We start from the raw sequence: 26,818 nt of genomic DNA, 5'->3' as shown, positions 1-26,818 counted from the left end.
GTTGAGGAGAGTGGTAGGAATTCAGAACTGTTGTGGCTGTTGTTAGTTAGTTAGTTAGTTTTACTGGTTTCGTTTATTTGTAGCTGGACTATTAAAACAGTTATTTTCATGATGTGGCTGTTGGTTTATCAATGTAAAGCATGCATATCACAAAGCAATTTAAGGATATCTTCCTTCTGTGCTGGCATCTGAACAGAGATGTGCTATGATCCTGTTTCACTTTTGCGGTTGGCCCTCTTTTTCCATAAAGAATTCTTACTTGTGTTGCTATACTCAGAAATGTTATTTTGTTGTGAGTGATGTTATCATTTTCTTTGTTTACTTTTTGTTTTGGCTTTTCTCCTTTCCTCTTTCCTTACACCTCCATGCCCCACATACAGCTCTCAAAAAGGAGGGTGACATGAAGGTTTCATGTTCTGCTCACCATTCCTCTTCTCCCATTGCTTCTTCATCTTGCCGATCACCATCTTTGTTGCACCCCATCTGCCGCTCCTGGTGCCTGTGTCTCCTGAGGATTCTGATCATATTCTACCTCCTCATCTTTGTTTGTTCATATGTTGTGTTTCTTTCCATCAATTCGGCAGCGAAGACCAAGAAAATTTCAAATTCACAGAATCACTTGCATGAATCTCGGTCTTCCCAGTCTGCTCCTTCCTCCCTTTTATGTAAGTTGTGAGATGCAGACCATTCACTCACTTCACACCATTCCAAAAATTCAGCAATAGAGTAATAACTGGAAATATAGTATTGTGACTTACCAAATAGTTGAAATTTATAGTACTTTGATGGCTTGAGACTTTTCTACAAATCTTGTGAATCCCCCCCCCCCCCCATGGTTATAGGCAATTTTGAGAACAAATATGTGAGCCTCCTTATGAAATAGTTTTTTGCCTCTAAAGATGGTTCTGTTCAAATTTCATAACATGGTGGTTGGAAAAGTAGGAATTTCTGTGAAGTGATTATTATGTAAACAGCAATTGGATTAGGAGTCTTTGTATTGATGTTGATTAATCTGTTGTTTTACCTTTTCTTTACATTTTATTAGGTCTCTCCTTAAAGTACTAGACATCAAGGCTCACTCCTCCATTTTGTTTTCTTAAACAATCTTCATTGAAATGAAAAGGAATACTGTAGTGTTCACTTACAAATGGACTTTAATAGATAGATAGATAGATAGATAGATAGATAGATAGATAGATAGATAGATAGATAATTGTGCTGAAAGTCAAAGATTATAATCCAATGTAGTTTATGTGCTGTCCAAACATTCCTGCCTTTGGAAAAGAGCAAAGATTGTTATTTCATCAGGATATCTGTGTGACTGGTATGGCCTGTTTTTGGAAGTGGTTAATGCTGGTGTATGTAATCTAAGAGGCAGGAAGAAAGATTAATGGATAACCAAAGAGCATGCCTGGGCTTTGAACTGATTGAGGATTATGTGTATGTTTTTGATGTTCATAACCTGCTGTTCTATTACAAGAAAAAAAAATCCTCATGTTATTAATGATCAATGCTATTGTCTTATAATATAGAGGAGCTGACTAGTTGTAGTATAGAGCATATCCAAACTACAGAATTACTTGTTTTAATATCATTGTGTTTTCCCTTATTGCAAAAAAGTAATTGTAATTTGATGAGGATGCTAGAGATTCCAAAACATCATTTAGAATTTTCCAAATAGAAAGCCGTAGTAACATTCTCCTATTTATTTCTTTCCTCTTCTGCACATCATTATTTAAAGATCTTGAAACTTCACACATTTTTATTGAGTCAGTTCTTTGTTGCAATAGCTTGAACAGGTATCAGTTGTCAAAAACTCAACAGAGTCACCTATGTATTAATTGATCATGCACTAATTCTTTGATGGGTATAGAAGTTGAACATAAGCAGGGTTACTTTTAAAAGCATAGACATGTCAGAAATATCAAACAGGAAAAGAACACTATGTTCAATTCAGATACAGTAGAAAGAAAGTGCTGTATTGTCAGGTTCATAACGAGGAACAGAAATTGCTTATGGGTGAAGGAAACTTAAGCAGGGTGAAGTTATATGAATAAATTACAAAGGAAATAGATTCTGGCATTTTTTGTTTTTTGAAGCACTTGTGTGATATTTTTCTGTTTTACATTAAAGACACCCAATGTCTGCACAGAATGGACATTTATACTTAAGGGAAAAAATGAATATTTCTGAGATGTGATTTTCATCAAGATGAAACCTCACAAAACAAGATCTTTATTAGGGGTGTGCAAAATTTCATTTTTAATTAGTAAGTCATATCTAGTTCATACGTTTTGTATATACAAATAGATATTAAGAAAAGGGGGGCACACAAAAAGAATCAAAACTCATCCAATACTTTTTTGTTTCAATTCTGTAATGCTCAGAAGCCTATCAAATTCAGTTTCATTTTCAGCGCAAGCCGCCATTCCTCTTTAAATTAATAGCCTCTCACCATGAGGACAGGAAAGCAGGAGGGCGGGAGAAAGCTGGGTGAGCTGGGAAAGAGAAAATCAATAGATATATGACTATTTCTGAAACTTGGGGGGAATTAGCTCCTGTTTTCTTGTGTCATTGTATAGAAAATTCAAGAAGATAGCTCTTGTAGGGGTTTTTTTTAATGCTGTTCATAAACAATTTGAAATTTTCCAAAATCTGTGGATAAATGAAATGTTTTGCAATTTAATGGACCAACAATGGTAAATGTGTTCTATAATTGTAGCAATTTTTATGAGAATAGCACTAAGAGTAAGGGAGAAAGGTGCCCCTGACGTTTCCCCATTGGCAGAATTAATTATATCATGAAAAGTAACTAAAAATAGCTAACTCATTATAGTTATGATACAGAACCCATCCAATTTTGGAAACACTTTAGAAACTATCCCCCCCCCCCCCCCGACGCTAATTTTGTCATGAGTATTGAAACATTTTTTTCATTGATTGCACAGGCCTGATCTTTATGGCACATAGCTGTCGTGTAGGGCTTATTTGTTCATACACTTTTGTTACATCTAAATGTAACACTATTTTTAGATAGGAAATAATCATGGAATCCACTTTGTAGATATTTTGTCTTGTGAAAGCTTTTCAAAGTAAGCATTGGAGAAGGTATAAATAGCTAGCTGTCATTCAATTTGATAGCCTAGCCTGGGAAAACTTAAAACTCCTTTGCAGGCCCTTGTGCCATCCATTCCTTTGCTAAAGAGCAGCTTCCAGCAACTATTTTGGTTACGACCTGCACTCTCCACCCACTTTCCAAATGCAGAAAAGCGAAGAAACAAATGAAGTCAGGCACTCATGAGTTAGCAGCTGACTTTCTGACTTAAACCGTCTCTTAATGTTCTGACTGACTTGCCTCCCTAAAATGTTGGAATATGAAGCTGGACTCCCTTAGGGACCCCCATAAGGGAAAGGCCATATGTCCTTGTTCAGTTTTTAAAAGCTGCGCATGTAATAATGATATAATTTAACCAAATGAGTATTAGATAAATATGAATGATTGCAAATAATCTTCGATAAACAAGGATGTGGCAATATATTGTCAAATGTACATTTTGAGAGATTCATGATTTATTCTTACAGAAAGCATTATTTAGCTCACAAACAAAAATGGCAATGACACAAGTGTCTACTCTCCCCTTCTGTCTATAAAGCTTGCCTCGTGATATGGGAGTATAATGCTGTAAAACAACCATCTGCTTTATGGAAAACAGTGTTATAATTTTATTTTGCCACAAATGATCTGATTGGTCTCTGCATGAGAGACAACATGAATAGAGGATTGAAGGAATAATGTTTGAAAATGTGATCATTAAATGTGCAAAATTTGTTACTAATTTTTAGTTCTGAACTGGATATTTCATTATAGTTCTTTGGGGAAAGTTAGATTGGTTAGGAACAGCAAAGAATGTAGAAATTATATTTTAATAAAAAATATGTTTGTATGTTTACTGCCAAATGTCACAAAATCAAATAGGATCCCTATACTGTTTAATGGTTATATACAAGATGAGGTTCTGGCAAATGTAATGCCTCATTTGTTTTAGACACCATTATTTAGATTGTAGCAAAACCGTAGTCTTCATTCTTTGGATATGGTAAATTGCTGATCTTCAAGAAGAATCTCACGGGCCATTAGTAGGTCGGAACCAGCCCCAAATTGAATCACAAAAGTAGCTCTATCAACAAAAATTAAGAAATAGATCTTCTAATTGAATTAAGAAGATCTCCTAATCCACAATGAGATCCTAGAATAATTAAGTGAGGTTTTGAGCTTTTCCAGGACTAGGTTAGAGTAGGGAGTAGCAACAAAGAATCCTGTCAGACTACACTGTTAAAAAATTGGTATTCCACTTTGAATTCTGTGCCCAACTCCTGGTGAATCCTGGGATTTGCAGTTTAGGGAGAGGCTTAACATTTCCAGCCAGAGAGGTAATGGGTCTCATTAAACTATAAACTACAAAATTCTGCAGGAGTGTGCTAATCAAGTTGGAAGGGTCTCCATAGACCACTGAGTCCAATCCTCCATTCAGTGCAAAAAATCCAGCTAGATAATTCCCAGATGAGCATCCCCCGTTGCCTAGCCTCCTTTTGAAGACATCCAGAGAAAGAGGTCCTATTGACCTTTTTGGGTAATTTGTTCCATTGCTGAACAGCTCTTACTCTCAAGTTCCTTCCAATAGTCAACTGAAATCTTCCTTTCTATAATTTAAAACTATTAGAGCTGGTTTTACCCTCTGGAGCAGCAGAAAACAGCCCTCCCCTCCCCTCTCTGTGCAGCCCTTGAGATATTTAAAGAGAGCAATCATGTCAACTCTCAGTCTTCACTTCACCAGAATTAACATGCCCAGTGTCTTCAACCTTTCTTCATAAGTTTTGCTCTTGATGCCTGTGTTATCATCTTTGTTGCCTGCCTTTGAACCCACTCCAACACTGAAAAAATGAAGAGCACTTCTAAGGAGACCGTAAGTGTTTTCATATTTAAGATACTTCAGTGATAATTGTTAAGAAAGTCATTGTCCTCCTCATGCAATTACCCTCATTTAGGCAGATTAATAAAGACCTTTTTATCGAATGTAAGGCTGCTTCTTAAAAGTGTTCTGAGGCTCCTGTCAGTGAATACTTTAAACTGTAATTGAGGTTATTTTCTTTGTGCGCAGATTCAAAACTTAAGAAACCAATTATTTTTTAGCATGAAAATTACAAAGATCCATAATTCTGGCAGTTATATTTGAAGTAGCTTATCTTCAAATCTCCTTAAAGCTAACAAAGTAGACATAACCCCAGCCATAAGTAAGACATAGAGATCTGTTCTCCAGGTGAGAGAGGTGTCTCTCCTCATGCAGATCCAGTTTGCCTGCCTTTCCCAAGTTCACACACATACACACAACTCACATATTCCCATATTTCTGGTTGCCCTCTTACCGTTTGTCCACTCATCTACTCTTCCCCTAGAAAGAAAGTCTTATCTTGGGACAGGGAGGGAAGGAGTGGGATTGGAATATCTTCATGGATTCAGTTCATATCCTTGGTTGATCTTGGTCAAAAGCCTATAATTTCTACCAGGAAATAAGTTATACCCTAGCTCAGGGTTCCCCAAACTAAGGCCCGGGGACCGGATGCGGCCCATCGAAGCTATTTATCCGGCTCCCACGGCAGAAGGGCAAAAGGGGGTTGGGCTAAATGACCCAAGGGGTCTCTTCTTCTCTTCCAACCTTTATTATTATTATTATTATTATTATTATTATTATTATTATTATTATTATTATTATTAATTTTATTATGTCACAGCAAACAAGATAGATATGCTGGATTTCGTATCACAAAATCACAAGTCGAACACTTCCCAAGTGTCTAGGACTGTGTGATGTATTTTTGGATTATGCGTGCAGATCCCAGTAGGGTGGCCTTTTGCAGTTAGCAGATCGTTATTATTATTATTATTATTATTATTATTATTATTATTATTATTATTATTACTAACATTGAGGCTGGGTGGTAATCTGTCAGGGGTGCTTTGCTTGTGCTTTGGTGCACAAAGGCAGAAGGGGGTTGGACTAAATGGCCCAAGGGGTCTCTTCCAACCCTCTTTATTATTATTATTATTATTATTATTATTATTATTATTATTATTATTAACATTGAGGCTGGGTGGCCATCTGTCAGGGGTGCTTTGCTTGTGCTTTTGGTACACAAACACAGAAGGGGATTGGACTCAATGGCTCAAAGGGTCTCTTCCAACCCTTTTTTTATTATTGTTGTTGTTGTTATTATTATTATTGCTATTATTATTATTGCTCGGTGGCCAACTATAGTTTGGCCCTCCAACGGTCCGAAGGATCGTGAACTGGCCCCCTGTTTAAAAAGTTTGGGGACCCCTGCCCTAGCTGGTTTAGTCTGTTGCTTTTTCCTGCAGAGGAAAAGAAGTTTTAAAATGAACAAACATACCTTCTCTTTTTGTGTGTGTATAAAATGTAATTAATCTCTGTTAACAGTGAGGAAACAAAAGACCTAACCTTAGTGTTTGGTGCTTTAAGATAACCTGCAACTGATGAGGTTATGGCTGCTTTAGTATCTATAGTACACAGGAAAGAGATGTTGCCTGCCCATTGTCTTGGTGTCTTTAACTCCCTCAGATCAGTCAAGTGAAATTGAGGTGGCCTCTATAGGCCAAATATAGAGAGCTAGACACTTGTTTGAAGTTGACCTTCCTGAAGATGTTTTTCCCCAGTACAGCAGCAACAACCAGCAGCAGACCATAAAGCTGACCTTCCAGAGTGAAGAGACCTTTTCCAGTCTCAAGAAAAACCTTAACTTGATATGTGAAGCACCCATACCTATATAAATCAGCTGTCTGCGCTGATTCTGCCTTGGCCACCACATTGCAGGTGGCTGCACTTCTACTGGAACAATATTAGTGTCAACAATTTCATTGCCTTAATTATTTCTTATTTCAGTACTACAGTATTTCCCATATCTTGTTTGCTCATAGCATATGCATCCCTATTTGGGAATAGGGAAGATGACTGAGGTAGACCCTGAATCTATAGTTTGATGCAGTCTAAGTTCGTAAGTACAGGCTACAAAATTGTTGTAATATCTAAGGAATTCTTTAGACTCTCCCTGCCCTCTGTCGAAATAAAATTCCAAATTCTGTTCAAACTCCATAGAACAAAACCCTAGACTGAAAGTGATCATCTTCATAGGATCTCAGAAAAAGAGCATAATTTTTGCAGTGTGGGTCTAGGGATTGTGTATCTATTTCTCAGGGTTTGGATAGATTTGCCAGTTGTTTTTTGGGCTTGTTGTGTAATTAGAAGTGAATTATCACACATGTTTTCTCCTTGCATATTCTAATTTTAATTTTAAAATATCATTTCTGTGTCATGCTTTTATCCACTCTTCTAATAGCAAGTGTAGTTTCAGTTATTTTTAATTACTTCCTACAGGAAATATTTATATTTGGATGCTGATAGCATCGTTAAAATCAGTTTATCTACATGATGAGCCTCTGGATACAACAGTTCACAGCATGGTTACAGCTGTTAGGTGGAAAAGAATAAGACCACTGTTATAAGATGCCAAAAAGCATACACCAGCACCAATGGACTAATAGGAGAAAGAAAGAGAAAAGAGAGATAACTACATTTTTGCAGTAGCATTATTTACATAGTAGTCTCAGCCACTTTGAGTCTCCTTCAGGGTGAGAAGAGTGAGGTAAAAATATAGTAAATAAATAGTAAATAAATAGTCATACTTGGAAGTTCCCAAGTGATGTCAACTAAAAATGGTGGTATTTATGGCCACCAACAGATATCTGGCATCTTAACACAATTTATCTTTAATATATGGGAAATATTAACAACATTAAAAATAATTATCTCTCTTTTGTGGCAAGATTCTTGGCATGTTAGTACAGCCAAGCAATATAATTTGGAGAGGTATACACATCCATTATTGTATTATGACACAAGACAATCCCTTTGTTGACTTGATTGTTTTTCGTTTTTCTGTGTACAAGGAAATGAGATATTTGCATTTTCACTAATCATTCCATGAAGAATCTTTTCTTCTCATGAAACTGAAGAAAGAATCAGCTGTCTTAAAACCCCTGCCAGATCATTAGTGGGCGAATCACAGTGAATCACTTGAATCAGTTGACAATAGAAAGCAATATTACTGTATAAATGACAGTTTAAGTGTTTAGGAGCACCATAAAGTCATTCAAAACACATTAAGCAACATTTCTGGTTCCCATTCTATCATAGTTTCCTTTAAAAAGAAGAACCATAACTTCTATGTAGACCTGATAAATTGTCAGCTAAATTTTTACATATAAAGCTTTTGTAACCTTTTATCTAAAGTGACCATGTAGTTATCTTCCTTGGAGTGGGTAATGCATCTTTTAGTGAGACTATATATGGGTCCAGTGGCTCCTGGAGAAATAAACTGCAAAAGCATAAAGCTCTACTAAAACCCACCTACTCTACCTCTTTGCAGCCTTGGATTAAAATGCAAAAGAAACTTAAGTATCTAGGAATCTTTCTCTTAGAGTGGTAGGTTTAAAATTCAAGCTCAGCACATATTCAGAAATTCACAATTGACCTCACAGATAGTACAGTTGAGATCTCTAGCCCATGTATTTAGTATGCCTTAATAGATACCCGAACAGAAAGCTGCACTGGTTTTCATAGATATCCTTTTGTATAGTCCTACAGATGACTTAAAAATATCAAATGTCCTTTTAACATTCTGTAAGGGAATACTGTCTTTGTGGCATTGCTGTTGTTCACTGGTTTAAATTATGTGTCTATTCTGGTATCGTTTTCAGCTGTAACATATTACATTTGCACTAGTTAAGAAAGTTCACTGAATTTGGTTGTTTTTTCTGCACTTTTATAGAAATTGTCAGATAAACAAAGATTTCATGCAGTCTCGTGTCTGAGGTGTGTTGTAGTGGTTTGAATATGGACTATGACTCCAGAGACCAGGGTTCAAACCCCATTCAGCCATGGAAACCCATTAGATGACCTGAAGCAAGTCAGATTCCAGATTCTGTTCTCTTCAGAGGAAGCCAAAGACACCCACTCTGTAAACCTTGCCAAGAAAACCCAGTGATAGGTTTACCTTAGGTTCACTATAAATCAGCAATGACTTATGGTGAAATGGCATGTTACTGCCATCACCACAACATATAGACAGATTGTCCCTACTTCTCAATAGGACTACACATTTCTGCTTCATAAGAATAAGACAGTGTTTGTGGCAACTGTGTTAATAGCAGATAGTGCCATCTATTCCTTATCATCAATAGACTTTTCTTTCCATCTAGGGCTTCATGCTGAATGTAAAGGCAAAGCCATATCATTTGCACACTAAGCAAAAATTAAAACAGGTACAGTGCGCTTCGTACAGAGTTGTCAGTTGTCCCAAACTAATTTTGGGCTGTGTTCAGTGTTCTCGCTCCATGAAAAGAAGCTCCTTCCAATCAAGGATGGAAAGCTCATATGAACTGAGCAATAATCTATATATATAAAAGAGTGATGGCATCACGGCAATTCACAAAACAACAAAAGTACAGGCCCCCCAAGCTCAAAATTTGACAACACAACCCATCATCCACACCTCAAGGTTGATACAACAAAAAGAAAAGAAAAATAAAGTCCTAATTAGAGGGAGAGCAATAATTTTTTTTATCCAATTGCTGCCAGTTTAGAGGGCTAATCTCTGCCCACTTGGTTGCCTAGCAACCAAGGGACAGCCAGGTTTCAGTTAGGGGACAGGCAGATTTAGGCCTCACTTAGACTTCTTCCACAGATTATCTAATTTGCACTGGATTATATGGCAGTGTAGACTCAAGGCCCTTCCACACAGCTATATAACCCATTTATAATCTTATATTATCTGCTTTGCATTGGATTATCTTGACTCCACACTGCCATATAATCCACTTCAGTGTGCATTTTATACAGCTGTGAAGAAGGGGCCTCATATAATCCAGTTCTAAGCAGATAATTTAAGATTATCAATATACAGCAGAGTCTCACTTATCCAACGTAAACAGGCCGGCAGGATAAGTGAATATGTTGGATAATAAGAAGGGATTCAGGAAAAGCCAATTAAACATCAAATTAGATAATCGTTATACAAATTAAGCACCAAAACATCATATTATACAACAAATTTGACAGAAAAAGTAGTTCCATGCGCAGTAATGCTATGTAGTAATTACAGTAGAGTTTCACTTATCCAACACTCGCTTATCCAACGTTCTGGATTATCCAACGCATTTTTGTAGTCAATGCTTTCAATATATCGTGATATTTTGGTGCTAAATTCATAAATACAGTAATTACTATATAGCATTACTGTGTACTGAACTACTTTTTCTGACAAATTTGTTGTCTAACATGATGTTTTGCTGCTTAATTTGTAAAATCATAACTTAATTTGATGTTTAATAGGGTTATCTCCTTATTATCCAACATATTCGCTTATCCAACATTCTGCTGGCCCGTTTATGTTGGATAAGTGAGACTCTACTGTACTGTATTTACAAATTTACCACTAAAATATCACAATGAATTTAAAACACTGACTACAAAAACATTGATTATGAAAAGGCAGACTGCGTTGGATAATCCAGAACATTGTATAAGCGAATGTTGGATAAGTGAGATTCTTCTTTAATATGAAATAATTACTGGGATAGAATAATGCAGAACAATATAATCTCTAAAACCAGGACAGTAAATAAACAGGGGAATTCCACACAGGAAACAATCAGGGCCAGCTAACACCTCCCAACAAAGTATTCCCATCACCAAAGTCTGGCAAATCCTCTGTTTTCTCAGGGCCACAGACAGTAGAAGCACATAAAATATCGCAAACAACACCACTCTGAAAACAAGGGAATTCCAGACAGGAAACAATCAGGGCCAGCTAACACCTCCCAACAAAAAATTCACTCAGGGAGGAAACAGCCAGGCTTTAAAGCTGCAAGGCCATTACATCCTAATCATTTTTCCTAATTGCAGCATTCATACTTGCCTCCAACAAACAAAAAAAACCAATCAGAAATATTGTATATTCACAACCTTTAGGAAATAATATCCCCTGATGGCGCAGCGTGTTAAAGCGCTGAGCTGCTGAACTTCTGGACCGAAAGGCCACAGGTTTGAATTGGGGGAGCGGAGAGAGCCCCCACTGTTAGCCCCAGCTTCTGCCAACCCAGAAGTTTGAAAACATGCAAATGTGAGTGCATCAATAGGTACTGCTCCGGCGGGAAGGTAACGCCGCTCTATGTAGTCATCCCACATGACCTTGGAGGAGTCTACGGACAACGCCGGCTCTTCGGCTTAGAAATGGAGATGAGCACCAACCCCCAGAGTAAGACACGACTGGACTTAATGTCTGGGGAAAACCTTGACCCTTGACCTTAACAACCACCAATTCCTCAATACTTTATTCCCCATACCACCAGACTTCGCCACAGCAACGCGTGGCCATGCACAGCTAGTTATTGTATAAAAGGTTAGCAGTATAAGCAACATACTCAGTCCTGGTTCACTCTAGGGACAGGGGATAAGTTCATTTGTTTTGCAGCTTTATAAGAACCTCAGCCCAAATCAATAAATCAAAGTACATAATGAAACACAGTGTTCCATATTCATGTGTTTCAGATTTTTGTTGTACTGTAGTCTGAACAATACATTCCAACAAGAATTCATATATAAAATATCACAGGAATAAACATATTAATTAAAAATGTGTAGATTTATTACATTAAGAACATCTGCTTGTAAACATGCCTGTTTTGGGCAAAACTGCATGCAAGAAATGCTTGCATTAGAAAATGTGCATGAATATATATATTGATATAATATTTTAAAAACAAGTTTCAGAAAGAACTGACAAGTTCAGCCATTCCTGGCTCATAGAAAGATACAACTTCTGTACAATTCAAGATTAGTCCTCAATTTTTTATTCAGGGTTCAATTCATGTTAAAAAAAACTTTGTGTCAATCATCCTCTTTGTAATATGGGGTCCTAAATATATACATAAATACATATAAATACATGTGCAGAATTCTGAGAATTTGAACATAGTTTTGTATCATATAGCAGATGTGGCTAAATGTTTTATGCTAGGAAGGAAACTGTAGTATCGTTTTATGCTAGGAAGGAAACTGCAGTATCAAACGTTCATAAGTATGTGTAATTACACTGAAATAAAGCAAGACAGCATGCAGGTGACTTCAGGGTTGTTGACAACATCTGATAAATATGTGGGGAAAATAAATTAATAATTCTCTACATTTACATGCAAATGTAGAGAAGGAAGAGGAAAACAAACCAGTTTCACAAAGGAGCAGGGTTTACTTTGTATTTGTATAATCATGTATGAGTCTAAAACTTTTAATCAAAAATCCCAAAAACCTGGGTTGACTTATCCACAGGTTAGTGTGAGAACTATACTTTAACTTGTATCAGAAACTGAACCATCCCTGGAGAAGCTAGAAGAAACACTGACCCCTACGACCCCTACTCTACACTCCCTGCCATGACATTTTTCGAGGCCTTATGTTCTTTCCCCTCTGTAATTACCTTCGACTTGTCCACAGATCATCTCAAAATCCATAATTTTTACCTCAAAACTTTTCCTTGACACGAGTATATATGGTAACTGGCTGGATTAGGTTGCAACATTTCCAGGAGGGCTCTGGAATTCAATGCAAACTGAACGAGAATGTGGCAAAACAATGGCCTGCTTTAATATGAAGTAGTAACAAAATCAATTGGATCCAAAATTGGAATATAACTGCATGAGCACAACTGGAATTGTGTTCTGACTGGAACTTCCTTTTTTCCAAAATAAAATGTTGTAAAGTTAGAATGGAACTAAAGTAGTGATGCAAGGATAAGAAATTCGATCCCAGAATAAAGGTATATCTATATTTTATTGTTCTAATATATTGGCTCTGTTTAGACAGAAAAAAAGAATGTTTTGATGATCTTTTGAATTGATTTTAGGCTTTATGCTCCTAAAGACCTTTGTGAAACAATGTTCCTCCATGCTTTTACCTTCTAAAACTATCCTTTTATTTTTGGTAGAGGTTTCTATAGAAAACCTTTTTATCTAAAAACAGTAGCTTTATTTTAGTAATGAACCATTTTTGTTGTTTGTATTTGCTCTAAGTTTAGACTGTTCTGATACTGTTTTTAAGCGAGTTTTTAAACATCTCAAGCAGTGAGAGGGTAGACTTATCCACATATTGAGTTCTGTGTTGCTTGTCAGGTTTACAAGTAACAAACATGGTTATTTGAGACCCAGACATTCTATACATCGATTGTATGGAGAAGCAATCCAGTTTCTGAGTGGTCTTTACTCATATAGGTGGAAGGAAGAGGGGGAGTGTGCCGTAGCTTTGCTAATATGTTCAAATCCAACATTGCCATTGCTTTTTGGTGCATAGGCACTTGATTAATAGTTTAGAAAGCTAGTTGTTTAGTCACACTCTTCCTTCTTCTGCTAAGGCACTTTTGTGCATTGTTTTTCCATAGATGTGAGGAGAGCCGGATGAAATTATGTTAGTCTTGATATAAGCATACAGTCACAGCTGTGCTCTATAACAATATCCTTAATCACATTTACTGGGATTGTTGAACTGCTTATATTCCATCCTGATGTACTCTGTGTTCTAGCAAACACAGTCACTTATTTTAGTTTCCTTAACTGCATGACCTTTTAAACAAATTTTCATTCAGTTACAGTCACTAAAATAAGAGACTGATCCAGTTACTGCCAAAGTGAATTAGGCTGAGAGACACCATTCACAGTGTTCCTTTTGAAAAATGATCTGGTTAACCTCTAGTTTTCTAAAATGTCTGTATTGTAGCACTGAATACTGATAAATATGCGAGTCAAAACATGACTTTAAAAATTGCTGTTTTAAAAAAGGGAAATATTAATTACTAACAATGACAACAGAGCAATATATCCCTGTCACTGAGAATCATCTGATCTCAAAAACATCACTTCAGTCAGTTGGATGGTTTGCTTAGATCAGTGGTTCTCAACCTGTGGATACCCAGATGTTTTGGCCTTCAACTCCCAGAAATCCTAACAGCTGGTAAACTGGCTTGGATTTCTGGGAGTTGTGGGCCACAACATCTGGGGACCCACAGGTTGAGAACCACTGACTTAGATGGTTGTTCAATTCAAGTGTCAAACTTTGTTGGTCATAAAAGCACTGATCCAAAACCTGGTCCTATGAAATGGCAGTTTGAATGGGGAAGTGTTCTTATCAGTAAATACATTAGAAGAATGTCACGTTTCAATCAAACTGTTGTTTTTGTAATTGGATATCTTGAAATGACCTGTGGAAATGGAGAGATACTTATTGCTACTTGTTAACTGTACACTAACTAAAAAGCAATAAAATATTAGTACATTAGTTCTTCCAGAGTCTCTTATTGACAGCATCATTTTTATATAAAGTTTTTTTTTTCTTTTCTGCAACGTATTTCTGGTCAACAGTTGCAAATACATCCCTTGGGTTTGTGGCAGAAAATTTTATTTTGTATTTTTAGGCTATGAATATGGTTTCATGAATAGTTTGCAGGAAATAAAGTATAACAAATATATTGATTAATTCCTACATTTCATAGAATCATAGAATAGTAGAGTTGGAAGAGACCTCATGGGCCATCCAGTCCAACCCCCTGCTAAGAAGCAGGAAATTGAATTCAAAGCACTCCCGACAGATGGCTATCCGGCCTCTGCTTAAAAGCCTCCAAAGAAGGAGCCTCCACCACACTCTGGGGCAGAGAGTTCCACTGCTGAACAGCTCTCACATTGAGGAAGTTCTTCCTGATGTTCAGCCCGGGGGAGAGAGTTAGATTCTGAATGTTGTTCAGTGACTTGTTTAGAGTTTAGGGTTGATTAAAGAAGGTATTTACTTGAGTCTAATGTGCCATTGAATGTAATGTGCACCTCAATTTTCAAAACCCTGAAACCAAAAAAAGGATTTCCTGGTGAATATAATGCACAGCAACAAAAGGTGCAGTCTTTGTAATATGCCCATTACAGTTGCTGCCTTCTTAGAATTCCCTTTTTAAAAATAATTGTGTTGGAACATCAAAGCTTTAAGCAATGGAAAAGAAATGTTTGGGTGAATCTATTCTGTAAAATCAATCCACTTAAATGGCCTTTGTTCAGTGCTATGGAGTCTTGAGAGCTACAGTTTTGCAAGTTCTTGAGCCTCCTCAATTAAAGTACACATGACATCCCTGAAGTAGAAGCTCCAGGTGCTGCTGAAGTAGCTTCCCCTTTTGCTTTTGCTCAGCACTAAGATTACCGTATTACGCGAATCTAATGCACACCCTAATTTTGGCAAGTTAATTTAGCCAAAAAAAGTTGAGTGTTAGATTCGAGTAAATGCAGCAGTTGGCTGTGGTTGCAATATTGATTTCCACACTCCTTAGTCTGCCTGTAGACCTGCCTTTTCCTACTAAAATGTAAGGGTGGGAGGAGAAAGTTTTCAGAAAACGGAAAGCACAAAACTCAATTATTGCTGAGATCCTACATCTGCACGTAGGTCTACATGCACAGTTCTTCATCCTTCTATGATCTGGCAGTTCTCAAGCTCTGTTACTGTGGCTGACCAGTAAAGACTAAAAAGGAGAGATTATTCAGACCATGGAGAGCCAGCTGATCTTGGCTCAGCTAGGGGGAAGAAATGGAGTGCATTTGCCTTTTCCTTCCTTTGGAAGCCCAGAGTTGCCAGATCTTCATGGTCTAAATCTCCTCTGACTTTTTTCTTTTCAACACTGATAAGCAACAGGTCTCTTTCCAGGGCTTGATATCTACCAGGTGATGGAAGCTTTTGGGACAAAGGTCAAGAGAATAGCCCTTTATGACCTGTCCAAAAAGGGACTTAGACTCATCTGGTTCCAGACAGGCTCTATATCTTAGGATCTGATCCAGGATTTTCTGCTTTAAACAGGATTATATGAGTTCGCACTGCCTGATTTTTGGGATGAACAGAAAACCTGAGAACAGATCCTGGAATATAGGGCCTGTCTGGAAGGACCCTAAGTCACCAACTGATATCAGTTATATTTAAAATAGTCCCTCTTTTACTTGGGGAATAACCTTTTTCCTAGCCTAGTACATTTTCTCCTTAAGACAAAAAGGGTATAGCAGTGTTTTCCTGTGAATTAAGGAGGTCTTAGTGGTTTTGTGAGATAAGCAATTTCTCCTGCCCTTCTATTCACCTCTGCCTTATTTGTGCTCCTAGCAACCAACCTAACTCACAATAAGGAAAAGTGCAAAAACTGTTGTTTCTGACAGTGCTCAAAGAAAAGTATGAAGATTGAATGTGGTCAGAAAGTACAACCAGCACAATAGAGGAGAAACACAGCTAAGTGACCATAGGCATGTTGGGTGAACTGAGAAAGGGAGAAGCCAAAGAACAAAAGTAAAAAGGCAACTGCAGCATATTAAACTAGAATAGGAAATCACTTCTCTCTTCGCCTGTTCTTAGTAGTTTTTAATAATTGCACTTAAGAGACAAACATTTTGTACTGCATGTTAGTGGATGGTTGGTTGACTATTACTTTGGGAGAATTGTGTCTGATAGTTGCTGACCTCCTCGTGTTTTTTTTAATGTAGCTATTTTTCCAAAAACAGTTCAACTATTTCAGTAGTTCAGATATTTCAAGATGTTTAGATTCAAAACGTTATATATTTGGCTCACAATGAGACTTAGTGAAGGACTGTTGTTGTTACCCAAGATTGCTTCCTTTACAATTTCTCCTGAAAGATTTAGAGATTTCAGTGGTCCTTCCCAAATAGAAAGTGGATATATTACAGTTCTACCAGGGCCGGTCCAACATGGCACGCCAATTACGCCTCCGAGTTGGGCGCACGTCAACGGGGGGCGCTCTCGGGCAAAACATGTGCCTTGACAGCTCTCCGTGCGCCCCGTACCCTCCATGCCTTTTTCCAGCTGATTTTGACATTTTTGTCCCTGAGTGGGATTCGAACTCGCAGCCTCCTGGTTCTGAGTATGGTGCTCTCTCTGGGAGCCACCGACTGCCCTGTAACAATAGCAATCCGGAACTTATAGTTATTCGCTCTTTGTAATCATTCATCTTTTCCCTTTATCTTCTAAGAATAAGAATAATAAAACTTTATTTATTTATTTATTATTACGATATAATACTGATAATAATGCAATTTAATAATTTTAATTATATGTTATATATTAAATGTTATATATTAAATTGCTCTTTTGCAATCAGTTCATCTTTTCCCTCTATCGGGGCCATCCTGGCCCCGCGCCTTCCCAAACTTGGGGACATTCCTTCCTTCATCCCTCTCTTTAGAGTCCCCCAGGATTTATGTGCCAAGGAGTCTGGCTTGCTAGGGTACTTTGGGAAACTACATCTCTCATGTATATAAAATTGCCCTAAAAGCTCAGTGTTTCTGTTTATGTGTTCCTACTTGCCCATGTGTTATGTTGCCTCATTATGTTTCTGAGACCCCATCCCCTTCCCTTTGGCGGGAAACGGTGTTTCTGACCCCAAAGAAGTCCTGCATCCCACATAATCATATAGCCTGTGGGGACGAAATCAAGCTGGGAATTTCCTCATCATGTATAATTATGTGAGAGGCAGTCATAGGGAGGAGGGAGCAAGCTTGTTATCTTCTGCCTTGGAGACTAGAATGTGGAAGAATGGCTTCAAACAAATAACCCACATTACCTGCTTTGAACTGGGATATATGGCAGTAAGGACTCAGACAATCCAGTTCAAAGCAGGTAATGTGGGTTATCCTACCTTGATATCCTGGGTTATAGAGCTGTGTGGAAGGGCCCAAATTCTTTCTCCTTCTCTGCCAAATAATGCTGGAAAGTGTCCAGAGGAGGGCCACATCTATGGCAGGCATCCTCAGAGGTTGTGAGGTCTGTTGGAAACTAAGCAAGTGGGGTTTGTATATCTTTGTTGAGAGGTGTTAGCTGGCCCTGATTGTTTCATGTTTGGAATTCCCCTGTTTTTGAGTGTTCTTTTTTTACTGTCCTGATTTTATTTATTTATTTATTTATTTCCCATACTTCTGTCCCGCCCTTCTCACTCGAAGAGGACTCAGGGTGGCCTCACAATTGGCAACAATTCGATGGCCGACATACAAATTCCAATAATATAATGACAATTAAACTCAAACATTAAAACAAAAACTACTAAAAAACAACAATTACAACCACATAAGTTCAAAATCATAGTCCAGAATCAGTCCAGTGGTCAATACTTAAAAAGTCCTCAATTATTGCACTGCTAGGAATAATGCTCAATAACCATAACCATGTCTAGCAAGGCTATTCTATGCTAATCAAGGTGATCAACTGCAGTTATTCACACTTGCCCTTCATATTATCCAACATTTTTGCTTATCCAATGCTCTGCTGGTGTCAAGACCTAGGCTACAGAGCACCAATAACCATACACAGAGGCCAGAATCTATCTAATATCTTTATTGAAGGAATATATAAAGTTAATAAAAACAAGTGTAGAAAATAGTCCAGAATTAGACCTTTCAGGAAAGGTCAGAATTAGTCCAAAAAAGCAATGTCCAATAAGAAATATTAAGGTCCAAAGTTGTAATCCAATAACCGAAACACTCACTTTGCCAAGCAAAGTGAGGGGAGATGACAAGGTCCTTTAGTCCATGAAACTTGAGCGAGGCTAGGAAATAACTTGATACTTGAAACAAGGCTTGAACGTGGAACAAGGTAACTAGGAACAAGAACAAGGTCCGTGGGATAACTTGGTAAAATCCGTGGTACAAGGCAAGGATTGGTCCTGGGAAACAAGGCAAAGTCCGTAGGTAAACAAAGGCTGGGAAGCAAGGCGAAGGCTGGATAGCAAGGCAAGGCTTGAGCGAGAGCGAGGCTTGAATCGGAGCGCGCTGTCCAGACACGACCCGCTCCGTAGGCTGACGAATTGACTCCGCGAAGTTACTACGCGGGTAAAACACCTAAATAGAGTCTAACTTTCCCGCCGAAGCAGTTCTCTGGGAATCAGAACCGAAAGCTAAACTCTGAGACCAGATGTGAGACTCCCCAAAGATTCTCACGAGAAGCAGTCTTAATTGGCCACATTCTTAGCTGCAATCCTCGCACTCCTGCGCGAAGCTGATTCCAAACTTCTCTGTTGTTTACAAAACTCCCGCCGCAAGAACACGGGAGAAGTAGGCTCTGGGCTTGTTTGACATACTTCTGGGAGACAACTTTCTTGCAGGTGCAAGGTTCCCAGATCTGCCTGGGAAAGATCTGGCTGAGAAGAATCCAGTTCAGACTGGGAAGGTAAAAAACCCAAGTTTTCATCTTCATCAGGAATTACAATGTCCTGAGCAGGACTACAAGGCCCATGGGTCATCACACTATCCCCCTCCTCAAGGCCCCTCCCAAACTGGGGCCCTCTCCCCGAGGCGCGAGGTCGCGGTTTGGTGGGATAGGTCTGATGAAAGCGACGGGTTAGATCAGGAGCATGGACTGTGGAGGCGTCTTCCCAAGAGCGTTCCTCAGGGCCAAAACCCACCCAGTCAATGAGATATTGTAGGCGGCGGCGGTGAAAGCGAGAATCCAAAATGTCCTCAACCTCGAACTCCTCCTCCCCATTCATCAAAACAGGAGGGGGGGCCGGTTGGTCTGTATCAGGTCGCACACCATCCGCCGGAAGGAGCAGGGAACGGTGAAACACTGGGTGAATGCGCATTGAACGCGGAAGTTGGAGTTTGAAAGTCACGGGGTTAAGTTGCGCCACCACTGGATAGGGGCCAATGAAACGGGCATCTAACTTCCGGCAAGGGCGGTGGGAGGGCAGGAAGCGAGTGGACAGAAAAACCCGATCTCCTACCTTGATTTCGGGGCCCGGCTGGCGATGTTTGTCAGCGTGGCGTTTATAGTCCTCCTTGGCTTGATCCAGTTGCTGGAGCAAAAGTTGTTGCACCGCTGTGAGTTCCTGCAGCCAATCCTCTGCTGCGGGAACTTCTGAAGTTTCAATGACAGGGGGGAAGAAACGTGGATGGAAGCCGTAGTTTGCAAAGAACGGCGTTTCTTTTGTAGAAGCTTGAACTCCATTGTTGTAGGCAAACTCAGACAGTGGTAACAGAGAAGCCCAATTGTCCTGTTGGTAGTTTACATAACAGCGAAGATACTGCTCCAAAGTGGCATTGGTGCGCTCCGTTTGCCCATCTGTTTGGGGATGATGAGCTGAAGATAAGCGAGAGTCTATGCCCAATAGTTTTTGTAGTGCCTTCCAAAAACGAGAGGTGAATTGAGATCCACGGTCTGTGACTAAACTCTTGGGCAATCCATGTAGTCTGAAAACATGTTGAAGAAATAGATCCGCAGTTTCTTTGGCCGTGGGGAGGCCTTCACAGGGAATGAAATGGGCTAACTTGGTGAAAAGGTCCACCACCACCAAGATCGTGGTGAATCCACAGGAAGGTGGTAGGTCAGTGATGAAATCCGCGGAAATTATTTCCCATGGGCGAGATGGGGTAGGAAGGGGGTGTAAAAGCCCTGAGGGCTTCTCCCTTCGTATCTTGGAGCGCTGGCATACTGGGCAGGTGTTGACATATTTTTCCACATCCTTGCGGATCTTGGGCCACCAAAAATCCCTTAGGATCAAATGCATAGTTTTAAATAGTCCGAAGTGTCCTGCTGGTTTGCAGTCATGACACAGACGAAGCGCTTTTTCCCTGCCCGGTCCGGGTGGGATATAAACATGATTTCTATAGCAGAGCAGCCCATCTTTAAGCGAAAAGGGAAAGTGCAGACCTTGGCGAAGTTGGTCCTGCGCCCAGGCATCTGCTTGCTGACTAGCCCTGATTTCTTGAGCACAGATGGGTCCTGGAGTAGGGGAAGTTGAACCAATGGGAATGGATTTGGTGTTCCCCACCGTGAGCGTGGCAAAGTTCTCGGGTTGTAGCAGTTGGGATTCAAAGGTCTCCTTGCGTCCTGCAGCGTATTCCGGTTTACGTGACAGGGCGTCTGCTTGCTTGGTTTGGGCTGGGGTCACATAATGGATCTGGAAGTTGAAGCGTTCAAAGAATAAAGCCCAACGCTGCTGCCTCTGATTTAGTTTGCGGGCAGTTCTTAGATGTTCTAGATTACGATGATCAGTGTGGACTTCAATGGGAAATTTGGCCCCTTCTAGCCAATGTCTCCAAGTTTCAAAGGCTGCCTTTATGGCCAGTAGTTCTTTTTCCCAAATGGTGTAATTCCTCTCTGGTGTGGTTAGTTGACGAGAATAAAAGGCACAGGGATGGAGGTGATCTCCCACCGGTTGTAAGAGTACAGCCCCAATTGCCACATCAGAGGCGTCCGCCTGCACCACAAAAGGGGTTCCAGGATTTGGGTGCTGTAGAATTGGCTGGGAGGTGAATAGTTTCTTTAGTTGCTGGAACCCTTTCTCTGCTTGATCAGTCCAGCGGAAAGGCTGCTTTCCACGGATGCAGCTAGTGATGGGGTCGGACCAGCGGGCAAAACCTGGAATGAACTTGCGGTAATAGTTCGCGAACCCCAAGAAACGCTGCACCTCTTTCTTGTTAGTTGGCGCCCGCCATTCCAATACTGCTGAAACCTTGGCTGGATCCATGGAAAGCCCTAGAGGCGAGATGCGGTAACCAAGGAAATCTACCTCTTGTAGATCAAAGGCGCATTTTTCCAGCTTGGCATAAAGTCCATGATCCCGCAATCGTTGTAACACCATTTTGACGTGGTTCTCATGTTCTGATTGTGATCTAGAAAACACCAAAAAATCATCCAGGTAGATTATCAAGAACCTGTCTAGATAGTCCTGAAAAATGTCGTTGACAAAATGCTGGAACGTTGCGGGGGCTCCGCATAAACCGAAATTCATAACTCGGGACTCGAATAATCCGAATTTGGTCTGGAAGGCGGTCTTCCACTCGTCCCCTTCCCTGATGCGAACTAAGTTGTAAGCCCCCCGAAGATCCAGCTTGGTGTAAACCTTGGCTCCTCGAAGCCGATCCAGTAGATCCGAGATTAAGGGCAGGGGATAGCTGTTCCGCTTGGTGATATTGTTCAATGCTCTGTAGTCCACCACCAAGCGTAGTTCCCCTGACTTCTTCTTCACAAACATCACTGGGGAGGCGGCTGGGGATTGAGAGGGTCTGATGAATCCCTTGCGAAGGTTTGTCTCTAGGAATTCCCTGAGAGCTTCTTGCTCTGGTTCAGTCAGGGAGTAGAGATGCCCTCGCGGGATCGGGGCCCCCTCCACCAAGTCAATGGCACAGTCATAAGGTCTATGTGGGGGTAATTTTTCGGCTTCTTTCTCATTGAATACATCCCAATACTCGGAGTACTTCTTTGGCAAGGTGATGATGGGCTCGGTGTCTGTGGCGTGGCATACCTTGGCTACGAGGCAATGGTTTTGGCAGTACGGTGAAGCAAACTGCAGTTCTCTGTTGGACCAGGAGATGTTAGGGTCGTGGAGAGTCAGCCATGGAATTCCCAAAATCACAGGGAAATGGGGAACCTCGGTAACAAAGAAGGAAATCTCTTCCATATGTTCCCTTATCCACATCCTGGTGGGTTCCGACCACTGACTTACGGGGCCCGTCTTGAGGGGGCGGCCGTCTATGGCTTGCACCACACGGGCATTCTTGAAATCATGATATTGTAATCCCAGAGAGTCGGCATACTCTCTATCGATGAAATTGTTGGTAGCTCCAGAGTCTATCATGGCGTGGATCATGACGGGTCCCCTTTTTGCTGACCATAATGTGACCACGAGAAGGAACAGGACCCCGGTTGGCGGCTCTTGGATGGATTTTTTGACCGGGTTGGCGAGCCTCTCTACACCCGGTCGTTGGCTTCCCCCGCCGGCTGTGTGCCAGTCGGCTCAGACGTCTTCGTCTCCGTGGAGGACGCCGCCGCAAGACGGGCGGCAGGCTTCCCTTTGGCTGGGCACTCTCTGGCGAAGTGGCCCCCGTTCCCGCAGTACCAGCAGAGGTTTAAGCGTTGACGACGGGCCTTCTCGGCGGCATCTAGTCTGGGACGCACATTGCCCAACTGCATCGGCACCTCCTCGCTCCCTCTGGGGTATGGGGTTGGCGGTGGGGGTCTCCAGACCGGACGTGGCTGAACGCTGGCGGGAGCGGGGGGTTTTGCCCCGGCTCTACCGCCCTGGCCTCGAACCCACTGTTTCCTGTTGGCAATCATGACTTCAGCCCGTAAACATTGATCAATGAGTGCCTCGAGGGTCTGGGGAGGATCCACCTTGGAGATTTCTTCCAGCATTTCAATGTTGAGACCCTCCCGGAATTGTCCCCTGAGGGCTACATCGTTCCAGCCGGTGTTGTGGGCCAGCACCCGGAACTCGGCTATATACTGAGACATAGGTCTGTCTCCTTGGAAAAGGCGACGGAGTTTGTGACCGGCTGCCTCCAAATTGTCCTCGATTCCCCAAGTCTCCTTGAGGTGGTCCAAGAAGCGTTGCGCTGATCTTAGGTGTGGAGAGGCTTGGTCGTACAGTGCCGTCGCCCAGCTGGCCGCTGGCCCGTCTAGAAGACTGTAAACCCATGCCACTTTGATGTCTTCTTGGGGAAACTCGGCAGCACGGGCCTCTAGATAAGCTTGACATTGGCGACGGAAGACATGAACCTTAGAAGCTTCTCCAGTAAACTTGGTTGGCAACGCCATGGCCGGAAGACGAATCCCGCGTTCCTTCAAACCCCTTATTTCTCCATCCTGTGCATTGAGCTTATCCCGGATTCGGTCCACCTCCTCCTTGTCGATGGTGTAGGTAATCGGCTGGCCGCTCGGCCCAGGTACGACTCCGGTAGACATTCTGGCCGAGGTTAATTGGTGCTTAGGGGGGCGGAGTCAAACTGTCAAGACCTAGGCTACAGAGCACCAATAACCATACACAGAGGCCAGAATCTATCTAATATCTTTATTGAAGGAATATATAAAGTTAATAAAAACAAGTGTAGAAAATAGTCCAGAATTAGACCTTTCAGGAAAGGTCAGAATTAGTCCAAAAAAGCAATGTCCAATAAGAAATATTAAGGTCCAAAGTTGTAATCCAATAACCGAAACACTCACTTTGCCAAGCAAAGTGAGGGGAGATGACAAGGTCCTTTAGTCCATGAAACTTGAGCGAGGCTAGGAAATAACTTGATACTTGAAACAAGGCTTGAACGTGGAACAAGGTAACTAGGAACAAGAACAAGGTCCGTGGGATAACTTGGTAAAATCCGTGGTACAAGGCAAGGATTGGTCCTGGGAAACAAGGCAAAGTCCGTAGGTAAACAAAGGCTGGGAAGCAAGGCGAAGGCTGGATAGCAAGGCAAGGCTTGAGCGAGAGCGAGGCTTGAATCGGAGCGCGCTGTCCAGACACGACCCGCTCCGTAGGCTGACGAATTGACTCCGCGAAGTTACTACGCGGGTAAAACACCTAAATAGAGTCTAACTTTCCCGCCGAAGCAGTTCTCTGGGAATCAGAACCGAAAGCTAAACTCTGAGACCAGATGTGAGACTCCCCAAAGATTCTCACGAGAAGCAGTCTTAATTGGCCACATTCTTAGCTGCAATCCTCGCACTCCTGCGCGAAGCTGATTCCAAACTTCTCTGTTGTTTACAAAACTCCCGCCGCAAGAACACGGGAGAAGTAGGCTCTGGGCTTGTTTGACATACTTCTGGGAGACAACTTTCTTGCAGGTGCAAGGTTCCCAGATCTGCCTGGGAAAGATCTGGCTGAGAAGAATCCAGTTCAGACTGGGAAGGTAAAAAACCCAAGTTTTCATCTTCATCAGGAATTACAATGTCCTGAGCAGGACTACAAGGCCCATGGGTCATCACAGCTGGCCCGTTCATGTGGTTTGGTGTGTGTGTGTGTGTGGGGGGGGGGGGACCAAAATTTCTATTCGCTTACACTTGAAAATTATCTTGGGCCGGCTCTGAGTTCTACATGAGCTCTATATCTCTACAAGTGGAAACATATGCTAGGGTCAGTCTGTTATAAAGCTAGCAACTCAACTCTTTTGGCTGTGGTATGAGGTGAGTGGAGTGAAAAGGGAGAAAGGAAGGCTCTCTGACTGATTAATAATCATACTGATCCTGAAGCAACTGCTTCAACTGTTTGTTGTTGTTTTTGTTGATATCTGACAGCTTTTTCTTTTGCTGGCTGTCATCTTTATGTGTCATTTTCTTCATTTCTCTGTTTCCTTTTCAGCTCGTAAACAGGAGATTATCAAGGTTACAGAGCAGCTGATTGAAGCTATCAATAATGGGGATTTTGAAGCCTACACGTAAGAAGCATTCCTTCCCCCACCATATACACACAAATGTTTATTCATTACCTAGGCCACAAACAGCTCATCCAGAATGATAAGTGAAATGATGACTCACTATTAAAACTCTGGAGACAAATAAATATTCTATTATTTATTTTATAATTGATAATTAATGACATTATATTTTATATATAATAAAATAAATATCCGTAAAGGGTTTTTTACAAAATAAAGGTTTGCTCATTGTTCAGATGACCATTCGTTTCTATGGTAATCTCTTATCCTCACCCCCACCCTACAAAAAAACCTCTTTATTTTTAATTTACAATTTAGTGGGAAATGTCGGTGCATGTTTTGTTTTTTTAAAATGTGCTTACTTATTTGTGTATTCCCCATGTCCCCTTAACCATTCAGATTATACTGTGTAACACAATTTTTGTCCCTGGGTTATAAATGTCATTTTCTAATTGGTGGTATCATAAAAAAACATTAAAAAGTGTATTAATCTGCAAAAACTTTTTTTGAAGTTTTTAATGAATATCCAATAGTCTTTCAATCTAACATACTTTGTGGCAGCCACAAAAAAATATTTAAAATTTTTACATACTGCAGAAACAGATTGCTATATGTTACATAAAACTAAATGCTCAGAACAGTAATTTCATAAAATTACTGTCTATCAGATGTATACTTTTAGAAGGTTACTCTGCTGTTACATTAAAAATATTGTAAAACAAAAAATAAATGACTTGCATCTGATTAGAGTGTTGCATCCAGTTAGAATTTCTAATATCAATATCATAGGTCCAAAAAGGAAGTATTTTCCTCTATATTTAATGTTGTTTCTTGCTCTGCAGTCTGAATAATATAATGAACCCATTACCACCACAAAATGTCATTTTCCATCTGGGTCTAAATAAGTTTTAACAACATAAGGCTGATTCTGCAGTTTGCACATTTGCTTGCCAGGCATATTTGAGTTTAGTTTGTAACTCATACAGCACCAAATGAAGGTGTCAGTGATGTTTTCTAGAACCATCTTGTGAGAGATATACATAGACCATCATTATGATTTGCATGCCTGCAGCATCCCTAGGCCCAGCCCTAGCATTAAACAATGTGAATGTGTATCATACAATTTCTCCTAGGCCATTAAATATGTATGTTCTGGCGTAGTGAAGGACAGGCATGTAGCCTGTCCTTCAGTCCCCCCCCCCCCCCGAAATTCTCAGGGTGGTCCGCAAGAAGGCCTTACATTTATTATTTAAACTGTTATGTTTATTCATATCATGATCCGATCACCATGCTCAATATATTCCATATGCATGGGGGTATTGGGATAACGATACAAAAGGTTTGCTAGGGTAGATTCTCTCTCACTCAGACTCAGTCCCCCCCCCCCCCCCCCCCCGGAATCAAAATCCTGGCTACGGGCCTGGTGAAGGAGGTTATTCAGTCACTACTGCTGAAATCAAATTCACTGCCCAC

General features: G+C 40.6%; 1 protein-coding gene across 10 annotated transcripts in view; it reads left to right on the top strand.

The window, feature by feature from the left end:
* camk2d (calcium/calmodulin dependent protein kinase II delta) overlaps nt 1-26,818 on the top strand; it is a 186,906-nt gene that overhangs the window by 147,946 nt on the left and 12,142 nt on the right. For all 10 annotated transcript variants that reach the window (XM_062981331.1, XM_062981330.1, XM_003221818.4 and 7 more), the window contains one exon: nt 25,270-25,345. In XM_062981331.1, the coding sequence (XP_062837401.1) occupies nt 25,270-25,345 (76 nt within the window). The remainder of the gene's footprint in view (nt 1-25,269; nt 25,346-26,818) is intronic.

The sequence above is a fragment of the Anolis carolinensis genome, chromosome 5 (genome assembly GCF_035594765.1).
Source record: "Anolis carolinensis isolate JA03-04 chromosome 5, rAnoCar3.1.pri, whole genome shotgun sequence".
NCBI lineage: Eukaryota > Metazoa > Chordata > Lepidosauria > Squamata > Dactyloidae > Anolis > Anolis carolinensis.
The sequence above is the reverse complement of the archived record's forward strand: the minus strand, read 5'-3'. Positions and strand labels throughout refer to the sequence as shown.